Source organism: Diadema antillarum, unplaced genomic scaffold (assembly GCF_040938485.1).
Source record: "Diadema antillarum isolate AM-2024a unplaced genomic scaffold, OU_Dant_1.0 seq00000085_RagTag, whole genome shotgun sequence".
NCBI lineage: Eukaryota > Metazoa > Echinodermata > Echinoidea > Diadematoida > Diadematidae > Diadema > Diadema antillarum.
The window spans coordinates 588,586-616,097 of NW_027271177.1; the positions used below are offsets into that span (position 1 = coordinate 588,586).

Sequence of the window (27,512 nt, forward strand, 5' to 3'; positions counted from 1 at the left end):
TATGGGTTCATCCTCCAGATCTGCAAAATTACTGTATTGTAGCTATCGCCATTGAATGTACGGAAAGCGTGGCATGCGAGATCATTCTCGTTGATAATCACAGCACAGATTCGGTTTTACAGAACGAACATGCAAAATGGGATGTCATGTTTGCATAATAGTGAAACATCATTAACTTCAATTTGATACTCTAAATTTACTTCAAAGGGTTATTTATTATTACGTATGTAGCAACAAAACTGACTAATGACATACCTCTACTATCACTGAATACTCAAAAACTGTTACGTATGATCAACAGTCAGTGAGAGTTGTTTCCCACAGTGTATCCTACCCATTAGATCCAAAGTGCATGATGTTAACCCAGTAGCCCGAAGTTGTATTTCACTCTTCCGTCGTGTGGTTGAACAAGTTTCTCTTGAAGTGGATCGCAGCCGCATCGCCGACTCAAGTCTGCCTTGATCGCCGACGTAGAGGGCGCTATTTCACCGGATGTGATCTAGCCCATGACACCCACAGTGGCAGGTGTGATCTCCGGCTTGGAGATCGGCTCGTCGATGCACTTCGGGACGATCACGGCTGGGGTAGTCACAGTCTTCTCTTCGATGTCGGCCTACGAGGAGTGACATAATAATTATGTACAAAAAGTTAGGCTTAACATTAGCGAACTTAATAGGGTGATGCGCCTTGAACAAGACTAACGCGAATAAAGTGGTACGCAGCATGTTATCGCTATCAGACCTCTCAGCATTGTTGTGATAGTTTGGGTGCGATCTACGTAGAATGGAGCGGAACATTTTGTATGTCATGATGTGGTAATTAGGTTGAATGGTGACAATTATAGTGCAAATGTGCAATGTAGGTAGCTTCCACAGGAAACAAAGAGACTTTTTTCCATTTTAATGAGACTCAAACTGTTTTACATAATATTATGAATATTATAAGACAAAGGCACATCTCATAATTGTATGACCGTCGATGAACGGTATTTGCTTTCCGTTGCCACGCAGAGGAAGTGAATATCTCCCCTTGGTCGTTAGAATAAAGGTTTTAAAAGTATACCATGACGACCTGCATTACACACCCGAGTATAATATGCCATTATCCGTCCGAAAAAAAGAAAAGAAAAGAAAAAGAAACTACAGCTCATAGGCCACACACAAGACATCAACCAAAATATGACCTTTGACCATATATATATATAGCGCAACAGTGGGACAGCATTACAAAGCCCATACATTAACTAAAAGGGGCCTCAGTTTCACCATGATTCACCTCCATACAAATTTTCAAGAAAAACCCACAAAGAAATGAGGATAGCAAGAAGTATAAATGGTGACAATCTTTGACCCTTTAAAAGCGTAATAATTAGGGTCACTTTAAATCATGAGATTCATATTTGACTACCGGTATGTTAAACATCCGTATCAAATTTGAACTAAATCCATCAAGAATTGTGGCTAGTTGAGCGCAAACAACTGGGCAGACCCTTGAACCAATCAATCGTTTTGTGTGTAAAGACGGAACATGTGATGGCGCTCCCACCACAAGCCATTAGCGGCTTGATCGTTATTCACATTTATCTATGCCTACATTCCAAATTTAAATAAAATCTGTCAAGAAACGAGGTTAAGTCACAGTATTACGTGACGCAGTGGCTGCGGCTGCGTAACAATTGGGTATACAATAATTATTGATACATATCACACACGTCAATACCATGTATGGGGGGAGGGATTCTATCATTGTGTCAACCGTACAATATGTGTGTTGGTGGTATAAAGACTGACTGGAGTGTTAATTGGAAACGAAACATGCTCAGAAGTAATGGTTTTTGCCATTATAACAATGGAAATGTTGGTCGATGGTCAAGAAAGGTTAAAATCCGAACCATTAGGCTGCGTTCACATAGAAGTATACTATTCGGGTATTCGGGCTCGTTTTTCGAGGGCACGCGAATAGCTTGAATCGAACGATAGGATTTCCTCACACCGGTTCACATAGGAGGGCACTATTCGAAAGTACCGAATAGCTGCGAAAAGTGTAGCAAAGTGGGAATCGAGCTTGTTCGATTTTCTTGCAGCGTATACCGTCTCTCGTTTATGAAATAATGACACTTTTGGTCTGGATTTGCCCTTTAGCAAAAATAAGCATGTAGACTGACATTCTTATGCAGTTTAGAAATTGTTAATAAGATTTGCTGGGATGTAGGAGGAAGAAATCCTCACTGCATGGGATGGTGAGTTGACGATGCGGGTGATGGTGTATTCGGTGCCCGAATAGCGAATAGCGAATAGCGAATAGCGAATACCGAATACTTCTATGTGAACGCAGCGTAAAGAACATGTGACATGTTTTCCATGTCTAGGGGGAAAAAAAAGCAAAGCGAGCAAAGAAAGTATAATGAAAACATTGCTTTAAAAACATTGATAACGTGCTTGGATTTGCAAAGCTATAAAAGAATCGTAGTAGTTACGTTTAGACGGTGATCCTTAACCTTCAGGGTGGGTACTATGGGGCGCCAAGTGTCGCATGGTCGATTTAGTTATGAAATTAGTTATTTCGACGACGAAATGGCAATTTCGTCAAGAAATCAGTCATTTCGTCGACATAAATGATGATTTCGTTGACGAATTACAAATGACTGATTTCCCAACGAAATCGATCGTGCGACACTCGGCGCCCCATAGAGATTATCCTCGAGGTTAAGGATCACCGTCTGAACGTTATTAATGTCACCCTCTCCTTACCTTGTCGGCTTTCTCCGAACCCTTATCCTTCTTCTCACCGTCATCGACAACGGTGAGATTCCGGAGCGAGGAGGGGCGAGGCTCAGACACGTCTTCGATGCTCAGTTTGGACAGCTCGCCCTCGGTGTCGCCCTCGGCGTACTCATCGCTGCACGAACTCTCTTCCCCAGGCTACTCGATGGTCATCGACCACGATACGTGATCAGGGTTGAGGGCAAAGGAGGTTGAGAAAGAGCAAAGATGAATCGGACCAAAGCTTACACTCTTATTGACGCAAGCGTTTGGTTGCCATCACACATAAAGCCGCACTGTCATGAGATAGATTATACATCGCCTCACAGCGACCTGATCAAAAGCACACACTTCTATTCACTTTATGTAGTCAGATCAGATAAAACAAGAAGCTAGTCTACTCTTAAGGAAAGAGAGAGCTTGGTCTGGTATAGAGCTATAATGTGTTTATGAGGGTCTTTTTCAATTCTACTGAAAAAGTAACACTACGTCTTTTCTTTCTTTCTTTCTTTTTTTTTAAGTCGATTACTTTGGCATATCAATAGTCCATCAGATGTAAGCCGGTTTGAGATTTTGCACCTGCTTCATGAAAGGTTTACAATAATAAGTTGCCAGAAACGCAGTCACAATGGTGGTAAGCAAGAAGCATGCTCTAGTTTCTGAGTGTCCGTAGCTATCAGCTTGTATAGTGTGCTGTAGTTAGGAGTCCTGTGAATCTATATTGCTGATCTATTCTTCTACAGCTTGAAAGATTTAGTGTTAAAGTCATGATTTAGCATTTGCAGATGAAACAAAAACTCAGCTTTAGTGCTTCAAAATAGTTCTAAAATGTGAGTCAGGAATAGAAACAACCAATGTAAAAATTTAAATCAGTATAATCAATGTTAAGTATTTCAAATACTACAAAATTAGAATAATGGTTATAATAAAAAGTGTTACTAGACTAAACCGTCTACAGTTATGGTTTAATTAGAAAATGAAAGTTAGTGATGTCTCCTCATATTTTAGGCTTTATTGGGGAATTCTTATATTGTAGGATGTTTTGTGATACACCTGACCTACACACATGCATCAAATGTGATATCTCGTTTTTTTTTTTTATAAATCACTGCTCCCAATGGTAAACAGTACCTTTAACTTTCTCTTGTCTTTCTTTCCATTCACTTCTTTGAATACCTTACCTTGAAATCGTCGTCTTGCTGCGAATCGTAGTCAGCATCTTCCTCGAGCAACTTGGCAACTTCGTTCTCGTCGTCGAATTCGACATCAGACGCATCGCGGTCGTCCCGCTTTCTCTTTTGCGGTGATGTTGACGCCGGTCGAAGTGGGCTGTTGTTGATCTTCGCTAAAATGGACATAGGTCGCAGAGTAATTAAGGACAAATCTGACAAACTTTGACAAAGTATCTCGGACAAGAGAGAGTAATAGGAATTGTTGGCATGGTAACAACGTCATACCGAAATTTGCAGTCATTCTAATTTTCAAGTTTCCATTAAAACAAACAAGCAGAACAATGCTCAAGGTTGATTGGAGGTAGCAGAGCTGATGTCATAGTAACAAGGAATAATTGGTAAACATTGTAACAAGAAATTTACTGGCAAATTTGCTTCATAGTAAAGTAGTGTATGTTATGTTTTCTTCCTAGCATTGTGAAGGTTATATAACATAGACAAAACAGATTTGTGTTTGAACACCGCTGTTGGAAAGACATAGGCCCTATATAGCTTGGCATTAGTAAAATTATTATGTACCAAAACTACTCTCCAATCTCCAATGTGTAGCCAAGTTATCAGTAGATCTCCAGTGGAATTGAAGGGCTCGTTGTTCTACATTCACAGGGAAGAACCTCGTTGATTTACGTTACTCTAGACATAAAGTTGGCATCTTACCGAAATTATACATTTTTTTTAAAGATGTGTTGAGCCAGAGAGCCTTTGAGTAGATTAGTAAATCAATATGGGTAGTGTATTTGCCAAGTTTAATGTGTTTGCCGAGCGGAGAACCAATATAACTTCACGATTGTGGCGTACAATGCACTCCCGTTATAACGAACACGTTTTAACGAAATTCTCCTTGCAAGGAAATCAGAATAAAATGCCCTAAAATTCTTTATACACCATTCTGTTCGAAAGAAAACTGCTGGCCAGAGGACTTCGTTATAACAGGAGTAAATACACTGTGTCAAAGAAACGCCAATATAAAGTTGTTGTAAAATGGGCATTACAAATATATTTGTGTCATTCCATGACACCATAAAACTATTTTTGAATATTACTTTAATTTGACCTTGTTCATTATTGTTCGATTTATTCTTAAATGCGTTAATATAATTACTTTGTACAACAAATACATAAATGGATGATAAGATGCAGCTAGAACTGAAGTTTCGAGGGCTTCTTACCATTTCCGGACAATTCCAGTCTTGCTTGTAAGATGTTCAGGCCAAAGAGGGAAAGGATTTTCAGTGGAATGTAGAAGACGAATTTAAAAAGCCGCAGCAACAGACTGTCTTGCTTCATGTTGTGTTTGGCGGCCAAGATCCGCCTGTCTGCTAGGGTCTTTTCCCCATCCTCCTGGCCGCCGCTACTGCCACTGCTATTCAAAATGGCGTCGATGTGACTCAAATCCTTGTCGCCATCAGAGGCATTGCGGGATTCGTCCAGTTTCTCACCCATTCCCTCAGGTTCGTCGCTACTTTTCATTCCAATCTGTTTGAACCTACTTGAACCACTGTCGAATACTGGAAGATAAGGTTATGGCTCGATGATAGTATCTTAGAACAGATATCGTTCGCGACAAGAGAAATGTATCTACGAGAATGTGACGAGAGCGTTGCACTTCAAAGAACGTTGATGGTTAACGTAAGACCGGAATCCCTACTGGACCTGTAATGTCTCGCTGCGCAGTGCTATCTTCGAATTTCCCGCGCGAACTATCTGGAGCATTCACCACAGATTCGCTTCAGCTCGCAATACGTGCAACCACAAAAGAAACTAGTCACGTACCTCACTTGGTCATACAGCACGCAGTTGAATAGAATGTCATCAGACGTGTAGTATGAATGCTATTTGGACTCGTTTGCATAACAATTGGAAAGAACGAAGAACTAGTCAGTTTCAAGCAATTATTCTTAATGACAAAGGGCGACTGAAAGGGTGGCATTCACAGCTTCCTCTTCGATGACAAGAACCAAGTGCACATGGCTGCATTCTTTCTGTTTTGTGCGATGGTCTTTGCTGGCTTCTTTTCTTTAGTTTTTTTTTCCTTCCTCTTATCCCCTCTTATGCATACACATTATCACGCCCCCTACATCCACAATTTCAAGAATAACATTATGTTACTGTACATGACCACTATTTTTTTTCTTTATAGCAGCATCTACCTTCTAAAAGATTCGTAAGGTCAACCGTCGTTGTACAATTTGCGTTTTGCTTGTGAATAAAAGACACCATTGAGCAGTCTATTTCACTTCGTTTTTTTTATTAAGGTCAAGAGAATGGATATATTATATAACATACTTTATTTCTCCATAAACCACATCACGTACTTAGACAGTCCTAGGTTACTACCTGTCCATAGGCAGGTAAGTACAAAGAAAAATATAGAAATAAATATAAAAATACACCATTTTCAGCACAATTGACTAGGGCGCAAAGTATAAAACAAACACAATGCATTTGATGAGCTGTTTCAAGACATTAATAAACTAAAGCTATTTCAGCATTATAACGCATTCAACCTAACGCCAGAAAATAATTCTGGTCAATCATTCAATTGTACAAAACTGCCAAAATACACTTCTAATAAATGTATTCGTTAAATCAACTCAAAATATTACACATCAGATATTTTACAAACATGGAGAAAACTTTCCTATTGGAAGAAAAAAGACAATAAACGAACACATATTCAACAACACATAAGAAAAAAAAAAATCGACGTCGACGTGCACTGCCCGTAGGTAGATGCTGTGTAGAGCATTATGTATAATGGTAATAAACTACATGTATTATGATACAAAAATACGTTCAATACAGTTGGTGTGATAATTAGACAGTGGACTTCATTCATTGGTAGGAGACATTATGGAGACGATTGACCAGGATGACCAAAAGGAAGGGGTCAAAAAGGGGCCGAAAACATACCAGCAGAAAAAAAAAGACAATGATATACAAATAGAGCAGCTTGTTATATGTGCAACTGATATAACGCGTGTGCTTTACATTGCCTGGCTGTTCCTACTGATTCGTTGTAATGCCATGCGTTTTGAGTTTTCTGCATGACAATATTGATATCATATTATTGTGAGATCAGATGTTACATGCCTTCCATATACTGTATTCATTTATTCATTTATTTATTTATCTATTCATTTATTTATTTATTTTATTTATTTATTTATTCATTTATTTGTTTGTTTTGTTTCGGTATAGGGTAGCTCTGTCAGTGGCTAAACACTGTTATTCTCAGAGGCCCTACACATACAATACCGTACATCACAAAATATACATTGTAGACACATTAAAAGAAAATATTTTGAACTGAATTGAATTGTTTGAATTGAATTGAATTGAAATAACATAATATACAATCACGGTACATTTACAAGATGGCTAGATAGTTGGGTATTGCGGAGGTAGAAGAATGCATAAATAACTTCATCATTAAAGGACAAGTTCACCTTCATAAACATTTGGGCTGAATGAATGCAGCAATATTAGTAGAACACAACAGTGAGAGTTTGAGGAAAATCTGTTCAAACGTTATGCATTTTTGAAGTTTCTACTCAATCAAGGCTGGATGAGAAGTCTACTATAGCTTGTGATGTCACAATGCGTACAACGATATAAAGAAAGAATGAAGAAAATTCAACATATTTCACTTTTCTAGCATAACAAAAGAACACTTATAATCTCTCTTTCAGAAGGCAGGGGGAATAATATTACCCTTAACATATGTCAGTAACAAGTTGAAGAAATGCGTACTTTATTCAAAAAGTGAAGTTTTGTGAAATTCTCTTTAATTTTCTTTATGTCGTCGCACGCACGTGACATCATACACTGTGGTAGTCTTCTCATCCAGCAGTGACTGTGCAGATACTTTAAAAATTCAAAACTTTTGAACGGATTGTCTGATTTTCCCCAAGCTTTCACTGATGTGTTCTAATAATATTGTTGCATTCAATCAATCCACATGAAGGTGGACTTGTCCTCTAAAATTTCAATTCACTGAGAAGTGATATGTTGAGATATAATTGAGAATGATTTAAAAGAAATATAAATGTCTAGGTTACAGCACATGTATATAATTATTACATAATCCATAATTATTCATTTCGCATCATATTGCATGATTATAATCATACATTCATCAAGATGATGTAAAATCTATCTTTCTCGGAAACAATCAACACAAATCTATACATTTTTACAATTATACTATTATACTATATGACATAGCTTTAGAAAACAAGCAAGCTGAATAAACTCAAATAACCTGCTCACAATAACATTCTTTCATTCATAGTAGCTGAGGTAATATAATATATGAGAGAGACAAATATATTTGTATATATAATCATGAATAAAATATGTATGTTTATAAGTAGGTAACCTATATATTTGGAGGTAGTAAGGGGGTTAGACTCTTAAACATACATAACCTCATAAACTTGCATATGAAATATGGTATAAAATAATATCATAGGCCTATCTATCTATATTATATATATATATATATATATATATATATATATATATATATATATATATATGCATATGTATATCTGTATACATTTGTTATATTGTATGTGCGCGTTCGTGACCTGTGCATGTGCTGTCATCTAATTAAACAAAGTAATGAGTATCTACAAATTCAGTGTTATAGAATATTACAATGTATTCAATGTAATCATGAGGAATCTAAAGACAGGAATTAAACAGCAATGACACATAAATTTTGTCCATGGTGTGTTCCGATTGCCTTTCAAATAGATGTCTGAATCACTAGACTAATGAGGGCTTGCCAAAGATGGCGGTTTGGCGAGGTTTTCCCTCCATGTTAGCCACAATCCAAACTGACCATGGGCAAGCCATGGCAGAGTTCACCCTTCGGATATCCACTTCTTGCACCATAATTCACCTCGATCAGCGGATAGAGGTTGAATTTATACGGGGCGAATTGCCAATCTTACCCGCAGATTGATATTGTGAAAGTTTTGATGTCATCCACCAGAAATGATTCGTCTGACATTGGAAAGGGATCTTACCCCCCGCAGGATTTCGAAAAAGTCTGACCGAGTATTACGCCAGGGAAGTTTCCATCGATGTGTGCAAGCAGGAAAGCTAGAGGCCCATCGGACACGTTTCTCAGACAGATAGAGCTAACTCAAAACCGAGATAAGTTAGCCCCCTTTCCCCATCATTTGTCAATTAATAAGTAGATGATCATCAGTGTTGAACGTTCCGACTCCCCCCCCCCCCCCCCCCATTTTCCGGTTGTGTAATACATGAGCGTACTAGAAGTAAGCTCCTGCCAACGGTATCAACCGGGCCACGAACAGTTGACGAACACCTATCCCTTCGCAGTATTGGAACACTTCCGCTGAGCAGTCTGCTCAACTTTTAGCTTTTCATTCCATCGTATAGTGAACATTTTGAGAGTGAACTATTTTGTGCAAGACTTCATAGTACCTGAAGTGTCACTGGCAGTCGACCATGGAGTCGACCTCGGCCCCACCCTCGTCCCAGCCCCCGTCGAATACGGGTACGATGCAGACGGGCCGAGCTTTCAGCATGCCGAACGCGGATGGGCTACACAATCGTAGGTTCATGCGGGCCTATAGCCTTACCGAGGCCGCCATTTTTGGCCAGGTTATGGCGAGAATCACACAAGTAAGTTTTGTCAAAATTATTTTGCGACGCACACTGAATGCGTGAATGGAATTCTTTGTTTCAGCAGTTCAATGTGAAAAGTTTTACTGTGCGTGAGGACTCTACCGTGTTGCTTTATCTATTTTTGCCAAAAAAAACCCTTCTACATCTGACCCAACCCCCTCTCAAAAAAACCCCAACAACAACAACAACAATTTTCGTTAAGGTTTTCGAATGACTTTCTTGAAGCCCTGCGCTCATATTTTATTTATTCATAGAGCCAAAGATTGACCGCAATGTTTTTTTATTTTTACATTAATTTACTGCTCATCCAAGCCCGATATAGTGATTCACGTCATTTTATCATACTTGATGTACATTCCTTCATTGAGAAATATGAAGATAAATTGAACTGAACTGAACTGAAAAAAAAAAAAAATATTTGACCAGGAACATGTCGCATTTAAATTTCTTCGTGTAACAATCTCAAACGCATATCAGATGTTGAGTGTATCAGCTATAACTGAAATGAAATAAGTCCTACAATCATTCCGGACGTCATTACATACTGGCTCTCAATGGAGGCAGCATAGCTTTTCTCTTTATTTCACAGAATGGCTAGATACGTGTACGACGTGTAGATCCTACATTCCAATGTTTCATTTCGAGCTAGAATTAACAATGAGTAGAGGCACTGTTGACATTGTACATTTTTATTGTTTTATTGTTGTTACCACATCCTTATTATAAGCGGAAAATGAAAAAAAAAATGTTCGTTCACAACGGCATAAGTGTACAAGAGAGTTAAACAACACATGTTTTATTTCAATCGAGTGCAATGCCGTAAAACAAAGTCTAATATTTACTATCCATTTAACACTTTGTTTTGTACAGGTGACTTGGCTGTTTTTGCCAACTCTGTTAGTCTGAAATGTCATGAAAAGATTTTTTTTTTCAAAGTTTGTTGTGCAATAAAAATCGAAGTGATATTTAAGCTCATACACACAAACAAACAATATTACTTGTGCCCGCACTCATTGAAAAGATGTTGGAACGTCCTTTTGACAAATATCCACACTCTCTTCACCACAGTTACGTTTGACTACTATGCCATACTTAGAAAATCAAATTACTTGTAATGTATTTGTTGTCTACTTGTTTATGTAATCAACGAAAAAAATTTTATTTATCGATTGAAATAATATTATATTTGTTTAAAATGATTTTGCTTTGAGACAAATCTCAATTTGAGTGGTTTGAAATCCGGAGAATGTCTCCACAATGTATGTTTCCACTCTCAATGTGTTCGTCAGCTAAAACCTGTTTCACTGTAAACAACAACAAGAACACCCCTAAGGATAAACAAAACAAAACGAAACAAAACACCCCCCAAAAACACAAAAAACAAATATACGCATGTCCTTTCCTCAGTCTCTGTGCTAGGAATCCCCGAGTCTGTTGCTAGAACAGGATGCTAGAATCCCACTCGTGGAAACGTGACTCAAACCTTACAGGGGTGTCTCATTAAAGTCTTGAAGGACAGGTACCCGTCTGATCGCAATAGGGGGAGAAATGGGATGTTGTACAATTGGGAAAATTCTTTCTTAGTAATTACGGTCAATGCCTAGGTTAGCTTTCTAAAAGTACTGTCACCCGTTATTTCAAGAATGGATGGTAAAGAAACAGAGTACTCGTTGTTTGAAAACAATAGAATTGCTAATGTTGTATTGAATAAGTTTTTCAGGCAGGGACCCTGTTATGAAAGTCTTGGGAGAGACTTTTCGCTCATAAGACATGTAAGACACGCTTGTTTCAAAAAGCTTTGAATAACTTAAAATTCAAACAAGATCATAAAAATAATTCATTTATACAAATAGCATATATTTGTTGAATTTGAACTTATTATTGTAATTATGTCAGATTTATTGGCAACTCTGACCCTTTATGCATGTATAAAAAATAGTTATTGTAGAGTAATACATTTCATTTGGTAGATTGCAATTTTTGTTGTTATATTTGTGTTATGGTATAATTTGTTTGTAAAGCGCATTGAAATTCTTTTCAAGCCTGAAATGCGCTATATAAGAATTACTATTGATGTTATTGTTATCATTATTATTATTATCATTACCATTATTATCATTATTACTATTGTTTTTATTAATAATAATAATAATAATAATAATAATGATGATAATGATAATAATAATAATAACATCATCATTACTATCGTTATTATTATTATTATTATTACTACTACTACTACTACTACTACTACTACTACTACTACTATTAAAGACTTCATGTTGAATGTAGATGACAACGAGCTCTTCCGTAGAAACATTTTATAAGCATAATACCTTGTCATGTAATATAGGTTTTCCCGGTCAATTTCATACTTTTGTCATTCAAGTTCGTATTCCGAGCATTCGATTTCACGCATTCCACGCTCGCAGCACTGAATCAGCAATCAAATTCAAAATCCGGTCATTCGAATTCACTATCCGAGCATTCAAATTCACTATCGGAGTATTCAAATTCACTATCGGAGCATTCAAATTCACTATCGGAACATTCAAATTCACTATCGGAGCATTCAAATTTAAGAGAGGAGCACGCATTTCATCAATGAGCAGTCAAATTCATGTCAAGCTGGCGACGGAATCTCGTCGGTCATTCAAATTCGTGAATAGGCAACCATGTTCCAAATAACTGCATTCAATTTAAATGAAGTCCTGAATTTAGTTAGTTTGGGGTCGTGTATGCATGTGTTTCTCAATTGGCTTTGAATATATTGGGATTTATGATGATTATTTATTTTGCAGTAGAGGTCCACCTGTTCATTGACAATTTTGAACTCGCGCTTAGCAAATAGGAATATACACGCACATGTCCCTCGGATTGGACATAAAATGGAGGTCCCATGTGTAAGAGAGTCACAACTCATGCACGTAAAAGATCCCACTTTATTTATTCATCGCAAAGAGCAGAACATCAAACTCGACCCCATATTATGGAAGACCAGCATTTGCAGCTGAATATGGGTTATCCAGCCATCTTCTTCGATGAAAAATGAAACAAACAAACAAAAATTAGGCACTGTATAGGCCTACAGACGAGCATAATACGGAGGGTTGGTTGACACTTTCGAGGAAAAAAAAAACAATTTCGACTCTATTGAAACTGATACTTTTTATACGTGTTGTTTGTTGTGTATTGCTGTCTTATTGATTTACTTTTGCGGGACTATGTGAGACCATTGTGTGTCAGTTTGTCTTTAAATTGATGAATTGTGATTATCATGATTATGTGGTTGGTGTTGGGGCGTTGTCAGCATGCAGTATCACCAAGAAATATGATTACTAGTCGTTGTGTTGTTTGGATGCACTGCTGATTGGACATTGCAATTTGAAACTTATTGAGATGGATAACAAAGAATACATGAACAGAGAACAATGTAGAACCTGTAAACAATCATAATTACACTATATGCAAGCCTTTATTGGTTGTGTTGGCCCTTTTCTCTTTCTTAAAAGTCTACTCCATTTTCCTCGTTAAATTGATTGCACGAAGTAGGAACTTGATCGCCTAAAAATGAATTTGAACGCTCCAAACAAGCTCTTTGGGACTATCACGTGACTATCGCATGAATTTGAATGCACGAGTAGGAAAGTTGGTGCTCGCATTTTGAAATTGAATGCCCAATCGTGAATTTGATTTCACGAAAACGAAATAGAATGCCCATAAATGAAATTGATCGCTCGGATTCTGAATTTGAATGCCCGAATATTATCGCGTGCGTGCGCTGCGTGAATTTGAATGCACATTAATGAATTTGAGTGACAAAAGTATGAAATTGACCGGGAAAACCTATATTAATGATGTTTGAGCTGTCTTTATAATATCGTGAGCTTTGATGTCAGTATTTTTGGGGCCAACTGGGTTTGGGCAAATTACTTTTTGATACTAGGGGGGCATTTTTTAACCACTACAACAATGGCAAAATATGGAAAGAAAATGGTAATGCAACTGTCCCAAAATTTGTTAAAAAACATTACCCTGAACAATATAATTGTTACTCCAAGGAAAGACTATGATGGCATTCCATACTCGTCCTTCCTAAATGTGGAGGAAGCGAACAATGAGTATAAGAATGCCATGCACGTGGGGTTTTCATTTGCAATAACAGTCACTTCCTTTTAACATGCACCAATATTGCATGGTAGCTTGGAGGTTTCATTATACCCTAATTTCAATAGGATATTTCAGGATCACTGCTCCCTGTGATATACCAGCAATAGTGGCTGCCGTTGATATCAGTTTCCCCTCCCATGTTTTGTTGTGTTATCATGGTTATTGTTTGAAGTGTCACTTCATGGGTGAGCCAGTTCCACTAGATCACCGCACCGACTTCTACTTCATTTGAACTGACACTCTACACGTCATAAATACAGACGATGAGTATGCAGCATGAAAGGGGGGGGGGGGGGGGGAGGGGGCAACGACTCATTCATCGAGGCATGCTCAGTGAATGAGGGTATGAGTCACCTGTAGAGTTTGTTGTCATGGAGACCCCTCTCCTTTAAAGTTCTCATCGCTTGAGAAAACTTGGAAAACTAATCGTTTGCAGTTCATTGCTTTAGATACTTCACATTGAGTCACCGTAGACACAACTTCACTGTCTTATTTTTTGGTTCATTTCGGGTTGCCGAATATTCATGATGTACATAAACAAAAACATGAACCATTTCTATAGCGCTGTGATGGCTTCTACGCAATATGAGGTATGCAAAGAGGTGTTTGCTGTGGAAATGTAATTGGGTGGTGACATAAATTAATCAATTTTGGTCTTGAACTTACTCTGTATTCCATGGCTATATCATTAAATTACATGTTTGAATATTTACATCTTTCCAATGAAATAAACGCATTGATGGCAGATAAAAAGGCTACAACAGCCCCAGTTGGTCAAAAATCTTAATGGAACAAAACATAACATGTAGCAACTAATGCAAGTTACATGTAAAACCAAGCATTTTTTTGGTCTTTCCTTTGTTTAACTACCTTGTTTGCACTATATTGCAATGTTATTATCATTAGTATCATTTTGTTTTTGTTACTGACATTATCATAATTATCATTACCGTTTTTCCCCACTTGGTCAAAGTCTAAATGGCGCAAAACAAACGTTTAGCAGCTAATGCAATCACATTCAGATAGGCTTATATGCTTTTATATCTTTTTTTGTTGTTGAATTACCTCGATTATACTGCATTGTATTGTTACCACTTCTATTGTTATCATTTTCCAATTGTTATTGATATTAATATTTCCATAATCTTTCTTATCATAATCATCACTACCATTATCATTGCCGTTTTTATTATTGTCACTATCATTTCATCGTTGTTATTATTATCGTTATTGTAACTGTAAGTTACTTTAAGAACGTCATAATAATAATGATTGAAGTGTCTTAACTTTCCGCTCAAATAAAAACAATGCCCCATAACGCTTTGCAAAGTTTTCCCAATTATGCTCGTCGACGGTCACCAGAGCGAGTCTAGCTGAGAATAATGTGTACGTCATTCAAAAAAGTCTGCTCTCTTTGTGTCATCATAGCGTTACTAGGAGACGGTAATACGTTCTATCCGGGAAGCTTAATAGTGAGTTATTCACAGCGCGTTATCGGCTGATTGACCGACAAAACTCCGCAAATATGACACAAAAGAAGAACATTCAAACACACACACAAAAACAAAACAAAACAAAACAAAACAAAACGAAACGAAACGAAACGAAACGAAACGAAACAAAAAGGAAACGAAATTCGATATTGTTGAGTTGTCCAGAAAGTAGGCTAGAAGTAGATTCGAGATTTCTTCAGAAGTTTTACACGGTGACAGTAATTTGTATGCTTTTTCATAATAACAAACTATAATTTCATATTATTCATTGTTTTCATTTTTCATGGCTTAACTTTATAAAAAAAAAGTGGAACATGACAGATGGTCTCCTGTCCACAAGGCAATAATTTACATTTTTTTTTAGTTCTTAGTTCAAATTGACAATGACCCTAATATTTGTTTTCCATGCCCTGATGTGACAGTAGACATATTTCTCAGATGGATTTATTATTCTCTTTCTTTTTCTCTTTCTCTTTCTCTGTACCGTCACTGCACTGCACTCCGTATAGCAAAATGTTTGTTATTAATAAAGCTTCTGGGTGGTTACCAGGAACGAAGCATTAATACTTTTTTTTCATGTTCTAGGAATAAACTGAGAACAACAACCAGGAAACACTTCCCTCAATGACGCTGCATGTGTTGTGTGTTTGTCTCATATGGCTAGAACTATTGTCCTGCTTGGCATTGTGTCATTACCCAGTGCTCTAATATGATTAATTTTGCGTATTGTTACTGCCTCAAATTTATCTCCGCCAAGATGACCAGTAATAGTGGTAGCAACCACGCAGTGACCTCATTTTCTGACGTATTGCAAAGCCTTGTTTATCTGCAACAGAATGCATGATGATAATTATACAACAGAATAAAATTGACACGCTGTATGCAACATATTTTGTCATGCAAGTTTGAGTAGATGCATACCTTTTGATCCATCAACTCGATTGTGCATCCCATCGTTTGTTCTGACGTGTTCTCAACGTCATTAGTTTCCAAGCCTTTTGATTATTTATAGATATGGTGCATGACGGTGTGTGTTTGTTTGTCTGTTGATTGTCTGTGTGTCTGTTTGAGTATCAGTTTTCACACACTTTTAACAAGTGTTACGGGTGTGTGCTGAAAATGCACTTCACGTTAAAGGTGGCAGGTTGAGACCAAACCACAAGGACATATTCATATTTTTCGAGGAATATATACTTTGGTAAAGCCCATCAATCCCCTCAATATTTTCGTGATAATGATAAGACAAGAACGAGAAGGCTTGCCAATTTGCTGGAGTAGAGATTTTAAGTTTTGATTAAACTTTGATTAGCTTTACTTCAGGTTGCACTCTTCATACAATTCGTGATTCAAAAAAAAAATCAAAGAATTGTTCTCTTTTCTCAGTATCGGGCATAAAGTATTATTACAGTATCAGTTGAGAGTAGTCTCTTGCCACATTGCTTCATTGCACTGCTTTTTCTCGCCCGAAAGAATATTTTCGCGTCCTTTCGATACAATGGTTACTGTCCTTCGTCAACCAGCTTGGAGGGAGCTCCCCGACTCACCTACCATTGCCTGTTTCTACATGAAACACTCTCCTCTTTGGTAAATTATTTTAGACCCAACATGTTCGAGTTCTTACAAATATTTTTTCTCTATCGCCACAAGATGAAATAACTTATCAGTTCTAAAGTAAGATCCCAACTTATGAAGAAAAAAAGTAAACAAATGTTACGTCACTTTATGACTGTTATACTATGAAATCTCTTGATATCACATGCAATGTAATAACATCATCGATTCATTATTTCATCGGAAGATTGCCTGGTAACCGTTGCTATGCGCACTTCCCGCTCTCCCAATCTCCGTGCAGGCAATCCAGACGAAAGATGAGGCCTCGTACATCAAGGAGAATTTCTACAAGAGAGAGTGTGTGCACTCTGTCCCTTCACCATCAGACGAGACCTTGTGAGTACGATTTCATTGGAACTGTTTATTACAAATGTAATCAATGATTTCCTGTTCTGACAACCTCTGTACAGGTGCACCCAAGGGGATGGGGGTTCGGAAGAAACTTAATGGTCCTGTTTACTTTTGGGAGCAGTGATTTCAGAAAATGTTCAAAATATCACATTTGATGCATATGTGTAGGTCAATTGTATCACAAAACGTCCTACCATATAAATTATTTTTGCAATAAAGCCTAAAATATAAGGAGATATCGCTATTTTTCTCATTAAACCATAACTGTAGACGGTTTACCTGAAAACATTTTTATTATATCTGTTGTTCACATTTTCTTTATTTAACAATACTTAACGTCGATTATACTGGTTCAAATCTTTACATTGGTTGTTTCTATCCCTTAACTCACATTGTAGAACTATTTTCAAGCACTAATGCTGGGTTTTTGTTTCATCTGCAAATGGTAAATTATGCCTTTAAGCTTACGGAAACACCGCCGTTAGTACCAGCAGAAAGGGATGTTAACAAGGGGGATAGACAACATCAGGGACTGAAACATACCCAGTAGAATATTGACGCGTCATGCTTGCCAGATCAAAAGCGACAAAGATTAAGGCCTGTGGTTATGTGATGCAAACTATGGCTATACCGCAGATTCGGGGTTTATAGGCGGGTTACTAGACTTTTTGACTCATGTAATCAGTGCTTCAGCAATGACGTTTGTTGTGGTATACAGATTTCTGTTTTCACTGAAATTATTGAACTTACATTTACGTATTCAAGCAAAGTGTACGTTAATATTGATTACAACCTCAGCCCTCCCCCATATAATTGGAAGCGAAGTGAAAAACAAAGCTTTGCAAATGAAATGACACAAGAAAATTAAAACAAACATAGTACCACACTCTTTACACATTTAAAAACCGATGGCTGTGTTCTTTATTTCTTTGTTTATAAGTGTCATTCCATAATCTTAAAGAGATGATTAGTTTTGGTTGTGGTCCTTATAAACGATGGGTCCCATCTTTTATGAGGACGACTTTATTTTTGGATATCTCGGTCATTTCAAAAGATATATTCATCAAATAAACTTTGAATTCCTCGTAATATTGTATGAACTTTCATATCCTATAAGTGATTTGATGAATATTGGTTTTGAAATGGTTGAAATATCCCCAAACAAAATGATCCTCATAAAAGATGGGTCCCACCTTTTATTCAGACCACAACCTGCCAAAACTATGCCATCACTTCAAAGGTGAATTGCTGGCTATCAACCTTTCTCTCGCTCAGATGCCAGTGCGGTCGTCTTTGCCGGTATCACACGGATGAGAGTGAAGACGTGGAAGGAGGCGACGAATGGAAGCCGGAGACACACACGAAGGCCCTGAAGACCGATGCATACGGTGATCTGGAGTTCCAGGGACCACTGACCGCCACTCGGGCAAAGGTACGTTACGTCTTGTTTCTGCCGAAGATTACAATTGCGGAGAGAGGGCGAATTGCTGAAACAAGTGTCAAAATCAAAAGTGCATTGCTGTGGCCGAGAGGACCGGTGGGCCATTTCTCAGACCTCGCCTTTGCGCGAGGATGACTTATCCGAATTCGTCAAGGCGTCTTCATAATGACGATATGGGTGAAAACAGCTGGTCGAAAATCGGCTGGGTCCTAGTTCAGAAGGAGTAGACAAGAGGATGACATCTCAAACTTATCCCGAGAGCCTTATTCGAGGAAAAGAAAAATCGTCTTGGTCAATTCTATTAGGTCGCCTTCTTGACTACTCATCCTTAGAAAGTGTCAAGGCTAATCTTAAAAAGTCTTCTTCTTGCCTTGTCATCCATAAGAAGGAGTATACAGGCAAGCTTCAACAAGTTGACTTTTCGATGCACTTTTGGGCCTTGAATTCACACACAGTGCGACGCAGGCAGCAGCCAATACCACGTCAACCTATTACATCTTTAGTGATGATATTGCATTATGAAAACGATTAAAAAAAAAGAAATTGGCTAACGGTCATCCATACGTGTCGGACCTTTAGTTGTCAGAGTGTTCATTCATTCATTGGTACTTCCAATGTGTGTGCGTGTGTGTGTGTGTGTGTGTGTGTGTGTGGTTATGTGTGTGTGTGTGTACTCATCTATCTGCGTCAGAATTTGAATAGAAAATGATGATAAATTATATTCAATAGGAAAGAAAGTAACACCGTTGTTGCCGTTTTTCTTTGTTTGTGATCCTGTTTTCTGCCCTTTGTCAGTACGTACGGCTCGCTCACGACACACCGGCCGAAGACGTGCTCAACCTCCTCACCGACCTGTGGGGACTGAAGGTGCCCAAGCTTCTCATCGAGGTCACAGGCGGGGCAAAAGACTTTGTGCTCCAGCCCAAACTGAAGAGGATCTTCAGCAAGGGCATCATTCGTGTAGCTGTCTCAACCGATGCCTGGATCCTGACAGGTGGCACCCACACAGGTCAGGATGAACTACAAGTTCGGTCCTAATCCCACTGGTTAAATTGATGAATGTGTGGGGGCGCTGTGGCAAAGTGGATTTAAGATTGTTGACTTTCATTCGGAGATCCCGAGTTCGAATCCCGTCAAGTGCCTACGTTCTCGGACGAGACGTTTTAACCAATCATATCCCTCTCGACCCAGTTGTATAAATGGGTACCATAGCAACGCTAGGGTAAAATAACGGCAGGGCCCTCTGGTAGAGCAGTATGGCGGCACTGAAGAGGCTGCCCTTGATCGAAGACCGTACATTACTGTGAACGTGTCAATGAATATGCTTATAAGCAAACTCTCAATAGGCAAAGGCAAATTAGTAGCCAGGTCAGTAGTGGTAAAGTTTGAGCTGCGGTACACTTTTTAATCGATAGATTGATTTACTTTATGTCCACAATGCAAATTTTGGTTCATTGGATACTAGAACAAAACTACATGCAAATTCATACAGAGACATCACAAAAACTGAAACGGAAACATATCAACATACAATACCACATTTGCTATAATATATATGTATATATATTAATATATATATATATATATATATATATATATATATATATATATATGTGTGTGTGTGTGTGTGTGTGTGTGTATATATACAAATTAGATGATTTATCACACCTTTTTTATCTGCCTATTTTCAAGTTCATTTATGTTGTTTTGCCCGCATTAGGTGTTATGCGACACGTAGGAAGAGCCGTACGAGAGCACACGCTACGATCCCGCCAGAAAATCACCGCCATCGGGGTCGTGTCGTGGGGCATCGTCGACAACAGAGAGGATCTCATCGAAACACGGTCCGAAGTGTCGACAGTGGTAAGGGACTTCTTGTTTCTTAAAACTCTTAAAACTATTCATGGTTGGCACAGGCCTTAAAGGGGAAGGCTAGTAACTGATCAGTGGGAATCAGTGGAAATGCTGGGAGATGATTGTTCCAATCCTTATGGGATTCATTCAAGAGTTCATTGTATATCTAATGTTGTGTGAAAATTATTTGCTTCAGAATGGTCTCATATTCAAGTAATGTGCAGTTTAATGCTTCCAGGTTAGCGTCCCTGGTCAGTGACGGAGCATTAATCTGTACATTACTTGAATATGAGACCGTTCTGAAGCAAATCATTTTCACACAACAATAGATATACAATGAACTCTTGAATGAATCCCATAAGGATTGGAACAATCATCTACCAGCATTTCCACTGATTCCCACTGATCAGTTACTAGCCTTCCCCTTTAACAATGACAGAGCTGCCTACAAGCTCGCTCTTTTTTGGAAAACTGAATGCAATACATGACATACTGGAATCTCCATTTTTATTTCATTTTAGTTCACATTTATCCCCACATTTCACATATACAACTCGACTCAAATTCAATATTATTAACAAGTGAAGAATATCAAAGCGCTACGGTCAGCGTAGAAGAACCAGTCAGAAAGTAGGCAAATACACAACGGCATGGATTAAGCATAGAAGATGCGTGAAGCAGAAGTAACAAAAGAGAGGGAGAAAGAAAAAAACAAATCAAACGGTCTTTACATTTCGTGAGAGCTCAAGGTGTAGTCTGAAGAACCTAACTGAAAGCATGCTTTGTGTATATTAGAGAAAGATACGTAGATAGATAGATAAATCGATATAGACAGACAAAATTATGGTAGAGACGCTATGCATTATATAATATGCGTCATGTTCACCTGATTGACATTAATCTACAGCTGTATTACTGACGTCAGACAGGACAAATTTAGTCTTCTGTCATTGAATTTGGAAAGAGTATCAAAGGTGAAGGTGGGAGCTTATGTATATATATATACATATATATATATGATTATATATATATATATATATATATATATATATATATATATATGTGTGTGTGTGTGTGTGTGTGTGTATAAGTACTTTTGCTATTTGGGTCAAAAAATGTGTTACTACTGTATTCTGTTACTTTGTACAACGGTATGAGCTTACAAAATATTTGCATAGTTTGTATGTTGCTGAAGACAAATTATTGAAAGAAAAAAAGTATTGAAAACAAATAAAAAGTGTGCAATGTCAGTTGTTATGAGACCCGGTAGCCTCCTCGGTATTTTGGCCGCTATCACACAGAACTTTGCCTTTATTATCATTTAATCATTTCTTGGCATTTATCTTCATAATTGGCCATAGTGTACAATGTACACGGGGTCAAAACATTTGGTTCAAGACGTTTGCGAGGGATGAGATTGTTAACAAGACATCTTTATCAACGTCAATATCAATTTGATGAGGGTACATAGAGTTACTGATTTTTCTCTTTATTTATACAGCAAAGGATCAAACACTATCGTTTGACCAGTTCGGATCGGGGATCGGGGGCGTCACTGGATCCAAACCACACCCATTTCATCCTGGTTGATGATGGATCCGTTGGCCACTACGGCGTCGAGATCTCGCTGAGATCGAAGCTTGAAAAACTCATCTCGAGCAAGAAAATTGATGCCACCAGTAAGAAGAAAATCTGCACTCGAAAACATTTAGTATATAGCAACATTTAGTATTATTTTATTATATCAATCATAATATAATTTGTTGGATTACGTGTAGGAGGTGCACCCTACAGGCTCTGCTTTTTAGCATTAATCCCCATTTCCAACATTTCCGTCTAATTAAAAATATTCTGTAAACTTCTCTTTATGTATTGTGATGTAATTTATGTATTCAATTTCAGTAAGATATTCATATGTTTCTATTGGAATGAATGAATGAATGAATGAATGAATAAATGAACCTATCGGTCCTTATCGTTTCCTCTCTTTTCTCACCTTCTATCCCCCAACCTCTACACACCCCTCCCCCCTCCCTCCTTTTATTGTGTATTTAAAAAATCCAATTGGCACCTCAAGGCGAAGTGATTTGATCGAATATCTCGGATGAATACCATTTGAATCATCTCGGTTGAGTTATCAGTACCTTTTCTTGCTGCAAAAAGAAAGCATCTATATGCTTGGCCACTATGAATGTCACTGTTTACCTTCCTTCTTCTCTCTTCTCCTGTTGTCGACCAGGTGATCGAGGGGTTCCTGCCGTATGCGTCGCTCTTGAGGGAGGTCTCAATACTATCAGGGTCGTGCTCGAGAACGTCACCCATGATCCGCCCATTCCGGTTGTCATCGCCGAAGGCAGCGGTCGCGCCGCCGATCTCATCGCGTACGCCTACAGGCACAGCTCATCGAAAACAGGGTCAGACATACTTAGCATGTCATAGTAATAATGTCATAATAATGGCACCACATAAGTCTAAATGAACAGTAGCAATGGCAAGAAGGAGAAGATAAACAGATGGAAAACATTAAACTGTTCCATGAATATCTGAGGTTTATGGATGAAGTGAATGCATCTACCTTCACTTATTGCAGGTGGCTACATACAGGCTTCTACCAGTGTCTACAATATCAATTAATTCTCTCACTATAATTCACTAATTACCATATTCCATTGAATTTTGTCACAATCTAATCATAATTAATCTCCTTCTGTTTTATTGTGAACGTGATGTTTTCTTTTTAGCATGTGAAATAAATTTGAATTTGAATTTGAATTTGAATTAAAAAAAAAAGATAGCTGTAGACTTCTCCGCCTAAAATAATATCAAAAGTCAGGATAACTGCAGATTGCGTCTTTCAAGTTTTTGTGCAGCCTCTGATGCCAATTTCTGCTTATCACAGACGGACGAAAACAAAAAAATATATGAGAAATCCATGCTGTTGATTCTATCCATTACAGACAAATGTCTTCGGAGGCTCAGGAGCAGCTAAAAAAGAAGATATGTGACACGTTCCCGAGGGAGAAGAACATATGCAATAAGATTCTACAGGAACTTCTAGAAGTCGTGAGGCAGAGAAACATGGTAAGCCCTGACAGAGCTAGCCTGGAAATGTTTGACAGTAACCTCACAATAAAGAAAAACTGACATTGTGATTGTCGTAACCCCCCCCCCCCCCTTACCTTAAAAAGAAGAAAACACAGAATAAGAAGCGACGGTCCCAGAAATATTCCAACTTTACCTAGACAAGTGACAATTTTACTTCAGGAACTAGGCTTTCGCGCACCAGAGTTGGGACGTTTGTGAGTTTGTCTTTGTCTTTGTGTGTGTTTATGTTGTGTGTGTGTGTGTGTGTGTGTGTGTGTGTGTGTGTGTGTGTAATCGTGTGTTTCTTGTTGAAATATCTTAAAAATATTCCTTGTGCGTTTGTCTGTATGGAAAAGCTCTATAGCAGGCATGGAGCAAATTCGAATGAAGGAAAGGAAGAGAGCTAACCATTGACATGTTTATTTTGCAAAACTTGAAAGGATAACTTGGTCTGTGGTTTGAAAAGGAGCTAAGGGCTAATCGCTTGTCGAAGTTCAAAATGTCGATCGATTGAACCAAGGCGGCTAAAAAGGCTGCCAACCAAGTTATTGATAAGAGAAGATATAATGAACAAACGAAAAAAAAAATCCCGTAAAGATATAGGGAATACCATTACTGACATAATTTTCACCTTTCCTCCGTCTATTATATTCTTTTTCCAATTTGACACAGATTACGATTTTCAGCGTTGAGGCTGAGAACAACGTCGACATTGACTCTGCCATCCTGTCGGCTTTACTGAAAGGTAAACATCTAAACTAACAAAAAATCACAATTATCGATACTCCATCTACGTCTTGTTGAGACCAGTACTCACGTTTTACTCCCTAATCAACGTGTATCCACTTGACAGTATCTAGGAACATACATACTCATAGCAGACCAACAATAAGGACACAATAATTGTCATAAATTAATGTTACCATTTTTGGTTTCGTCGTAAAAGAGGAGAGAGTAAATAGAGGGGGAGAGTCTTTCTCAGAGACCTTGAGAACACAGAAAATGCATGTTCAAACAAATGATAAGACATGCAGCCCATATTTATGATGATGTGCTTAAACGTACCAAGATTGAGAGCATGGAATCGTTAATTCGTTTGCTCTATATTAAAACAGCCAGCAACCTCTCTGCCCCGGACCAGCTCAAGTTGTCCCTCATCTGGAACCGAGTGGACTTCGCTAAGGAACACATCTTCAAAAATGTCAGGAGATGGGAGGTAGGTTTGGATGATGTCCATTGACCGTATTATGGAGGCTCCTTGTTCTAACATCCTTTCAATTATGAGAGAGATTCAAAGAACACGTCGGTGAACCCTAATAACAAAGTTCTTGTTCGGCTGAAAATGATGATGATGATGATGATGATGATGATGATGTTCGTCCTTCGCTGGCGAAGACGACCATAACTTCTAGTATCACTACATTCCGTGAGTGCGAAGATGGCTAATCAGTCCGATCCTCGTCAGGCATTTCGTCGACGAAATGACGATTTCGTAACGAAATAGGCCAAGCAACACTTGGCGTCCCATACAAAACTTCGGTCCTTGTTCATGGTTTAAACCTTGGACATAGATTGTACCACCTTCGTGAATTCGGGCCAATATGTCTTCACTTATAAAGGAGAAGAAATCAATGAGCATCACTCAAAACAAACAAACAAACAATCAATCAAACAAACAAACAAACAAACAAACAAGCAAACGAACAAACAAACAAACCCTAAGACTCTCTTTGATTGATTTTAAGGAATCGGCCCTGGAGGAAGCTATGTACATCGCCTTGAAGATGGACCGAGTTGGCTTCGTTAAGCTTCTCCTAGAGAGAGGGTTATACATGCAGAAATTCCTCACCAGAGAACGTCTGGTGTCATTGTACAACACACTGGTAAGTACGTCAGCCAGTTACACATACTTGCAATCATATCTTATCTGAATTTATTTTCCTTTGTTTACTCTTACAATCGTCATAGCGTAAACCCTCTAGATCCAATGACCTTGCATATCGATTTGTCGAATTTTTAATAGTTGTAAGTGTTCTCTTTTTTGAGGTATTCTACTGATAGCTCCATGATATGAACGTGAGCACGGTGTGCGTGTGTGTATGTGTGTGTATGTGTTTGTGTGTATACATGTATGTATGTGTGTGATGGTGTCTTTACGTTTATGTGTCAGGTTAGCTACACAGTACCAGCGTTACAGGCTTAGTTCCTTTTCAGGAATAAACTTCATGAAACACAAAATCCTCGACAATCTAGGTTTGATATTGAGAAGCTGACACTGTGACTTATAGATGATCAAACGCAGGGCAGTCAATCTCAAGGTCTTAGGTTCGAATCTTCGCTGTAATATACGCTAAGTCCTTTTTTCCTCATGGCCTCTTGAGGAAACCTTACTGAATTATGGATATGACCTAACACTGAAAGCTTGAATACCATCATTGACCAAAAAGTAGGAACGGCAAATAACAGCAGCAGAACACCCATCGTTCTCAGTGGTACTGTATCTATTTTCAGTCATACCAACTGACACGCAAACCAAGGAATGTGTCTGAGTTGTCTACTTTTAAATATTTCAGGAAGTGGACCCCTTCCCAGGCCTTGCTCTGCTGTCTCGTCACGCCAACATCAACAACGGTCACTCTCGCAGATCGAGACGCTGTGAGGTAACTCAAGTACTAGTTTATACTCGTGTATGAACATACATATACGTATACGCATACGCATGCGTATACATACACATACACATATACATATACATATACAAATACCTACACATATACATGTACAAGTGCATATACATATACATAGATATACATATACGTGACATATACATATACATATATATGCATATACATATACATGTGCATATACATATACATACACATGTGCATATACAATGAAAACAAATAAAGGTAGAACTGACCAGAAACGAATAATAGTGAAAACTTTGAGCAACAAAAATGGGTTTCCATCGGGATCCCCATGGAAACTCATTTTCTTTGCTCAAAGTTATATAAATATAGATATACGTACATATATATATATATATATATATATATATATAATATACGTGACAAAATACACACGATGAATCTCGTTTGTAATTTTTTCTGCAGAAGAGTGAGGCGAAGATAACTCTCAACGACGTTGGTCGCATCATCGAGCATCTTCTCGGGAAGGGCTTCGAATCCAACTATACCAAGCACAGCAACCACTCCACCTCATCCTGTGTAACTATCACGAGAAATCCATGTTGTGAGGTATGCTTCCGTGCTTTTGTAGATAATAATGTCAATCCATAATATGTACTTTTCTCACCTGTTTTTTTTTTTTAATAGGATTTACGCTTTTCAATTCTCCCATAGAATATGAAATAAACTAAGAAAATTACGAATATTCTCGATCACACAACAGTTGACTGTACACCAAAAATTACAGGTAATCAACATCATCTCCCACCATGATATCTCTTTTCTCTGTCACTTGATATCGTGTAACCAATTCATAACCAATATTTTTTTGGAAGAGGCGCCTTGATTATGATGATGATGATGATGATTATAATGAAGCTGCATTTATATAGCGCCATCTATTTGAAGAGACATTCAAAGGAGCCCGGCTCCCACTATGTGTCACACATCATTCACAAAGTCGCTGGAAAAAAAGAATGTTTCTTCAGTTCGGATTTGAAGGTATTGAGGTTGTTGCAATTCCGAAGTGGGATTGGTAGAGAGTTCCACCGATTAAAACAGATTTTTCTTGTAGTTGCTTTAGGTGATCTTTTGTTGGTGTTAATATTAAACAAAGGACCAAATGAATGATATTACCATGGGTAATAGCACGATGATAATTA

At 38.0% G+C, this 27,512-nt stretch overlaps 2 protein-coding genes across 2 annotated transcripts in view; one reads left to right on the forward strand and one right to left on the reverse strand.

The window, feature by feature from the left end:
• Nucleotides 1-499: 499 nt before the first annotated feature.
• On the reverse strand, nucleotides 500-5,437 carry LOC139726488 (uncharacterized). The gene is made up of 4 exons (XM_071637442.1): nucleotides 5,164-5,437; nucleotides 3,944-4,107; nucleotides 2,771-2,921; nucleotides 500-600 (listed from the first exon to the last, which is right to left on the reverse strand). The coding sequence occupies exons 1-4, from the start codon at nucleotides 5,435-5,437 to the stop codon at nucleotides 500-502; spliced, it is 690 nt and encodes a 229-aa protein (XP_071493543.1).
• A 4,041-nt stretch (nucleotides 5,438-9,478) lies between these two features.
• The window catches only part of LOC139726465 (transient receptor potential cation channel subfamily M member 3-like), a 30,844-nt gene continuing 12,810 nt past the window's right edge, over nucleotides 9,479-27,512 (forward strand). The window contains exons 1-13 of the mRNA XM_071637421.1: nucleotides 9,479-9,655; nucleotides 17,174-17,268; nucleotides 18,559-18,715; nucleotides 19,520-19,733; nucleotides 20,445-20,584; nucleotides 22,080-22,257; nucleotides 22,818-22,992; nucleotides 23,536-23,659; nucleotides 24,335-24,407; nucleotides 24,778-24,878; nucleotides 25,408-25,545; nucleotides 26,236-26,322; nucleotides 26,776-26,919. Of these exons, the coding sequence (XP_071493522.1) occupies nucleotides 9,479-9,655; nucleotides 17,174-17,268; nucleotides 18,559-18,715; nucleotides 19,520-19,733; nucleotides 20,445-20,584; nucleotides 22,080-22,257; nucleotides 22,818-22,992; nucleotides 23,536-23,659; nucleotides 24,335-24,407; nucleotides 24,778-24,878; nucleotides 25,408-25,545; nucleotides 26,236-26,322; nucleotides 26,776-26,919 (1,803 nt within the window). The remainder of the gene's footprint in view (nucleotides 9,656-17,173; nucleotides 17,269-18,558; nucleotides 18,716-19,519; nucleotides 19,734-20,444; nucleotides 20,585-22,079; nucleotides 22,258-22,817; nucleotides 22,993-23,535; nucleotides 23,660-24,334; nucleotides 24,408-24,777; nucleotides 24,879-25,407; nucleotides 25,546-26,235; nucleotides 26,323-26,775; nucleotides 26,920-27,512) is intronic.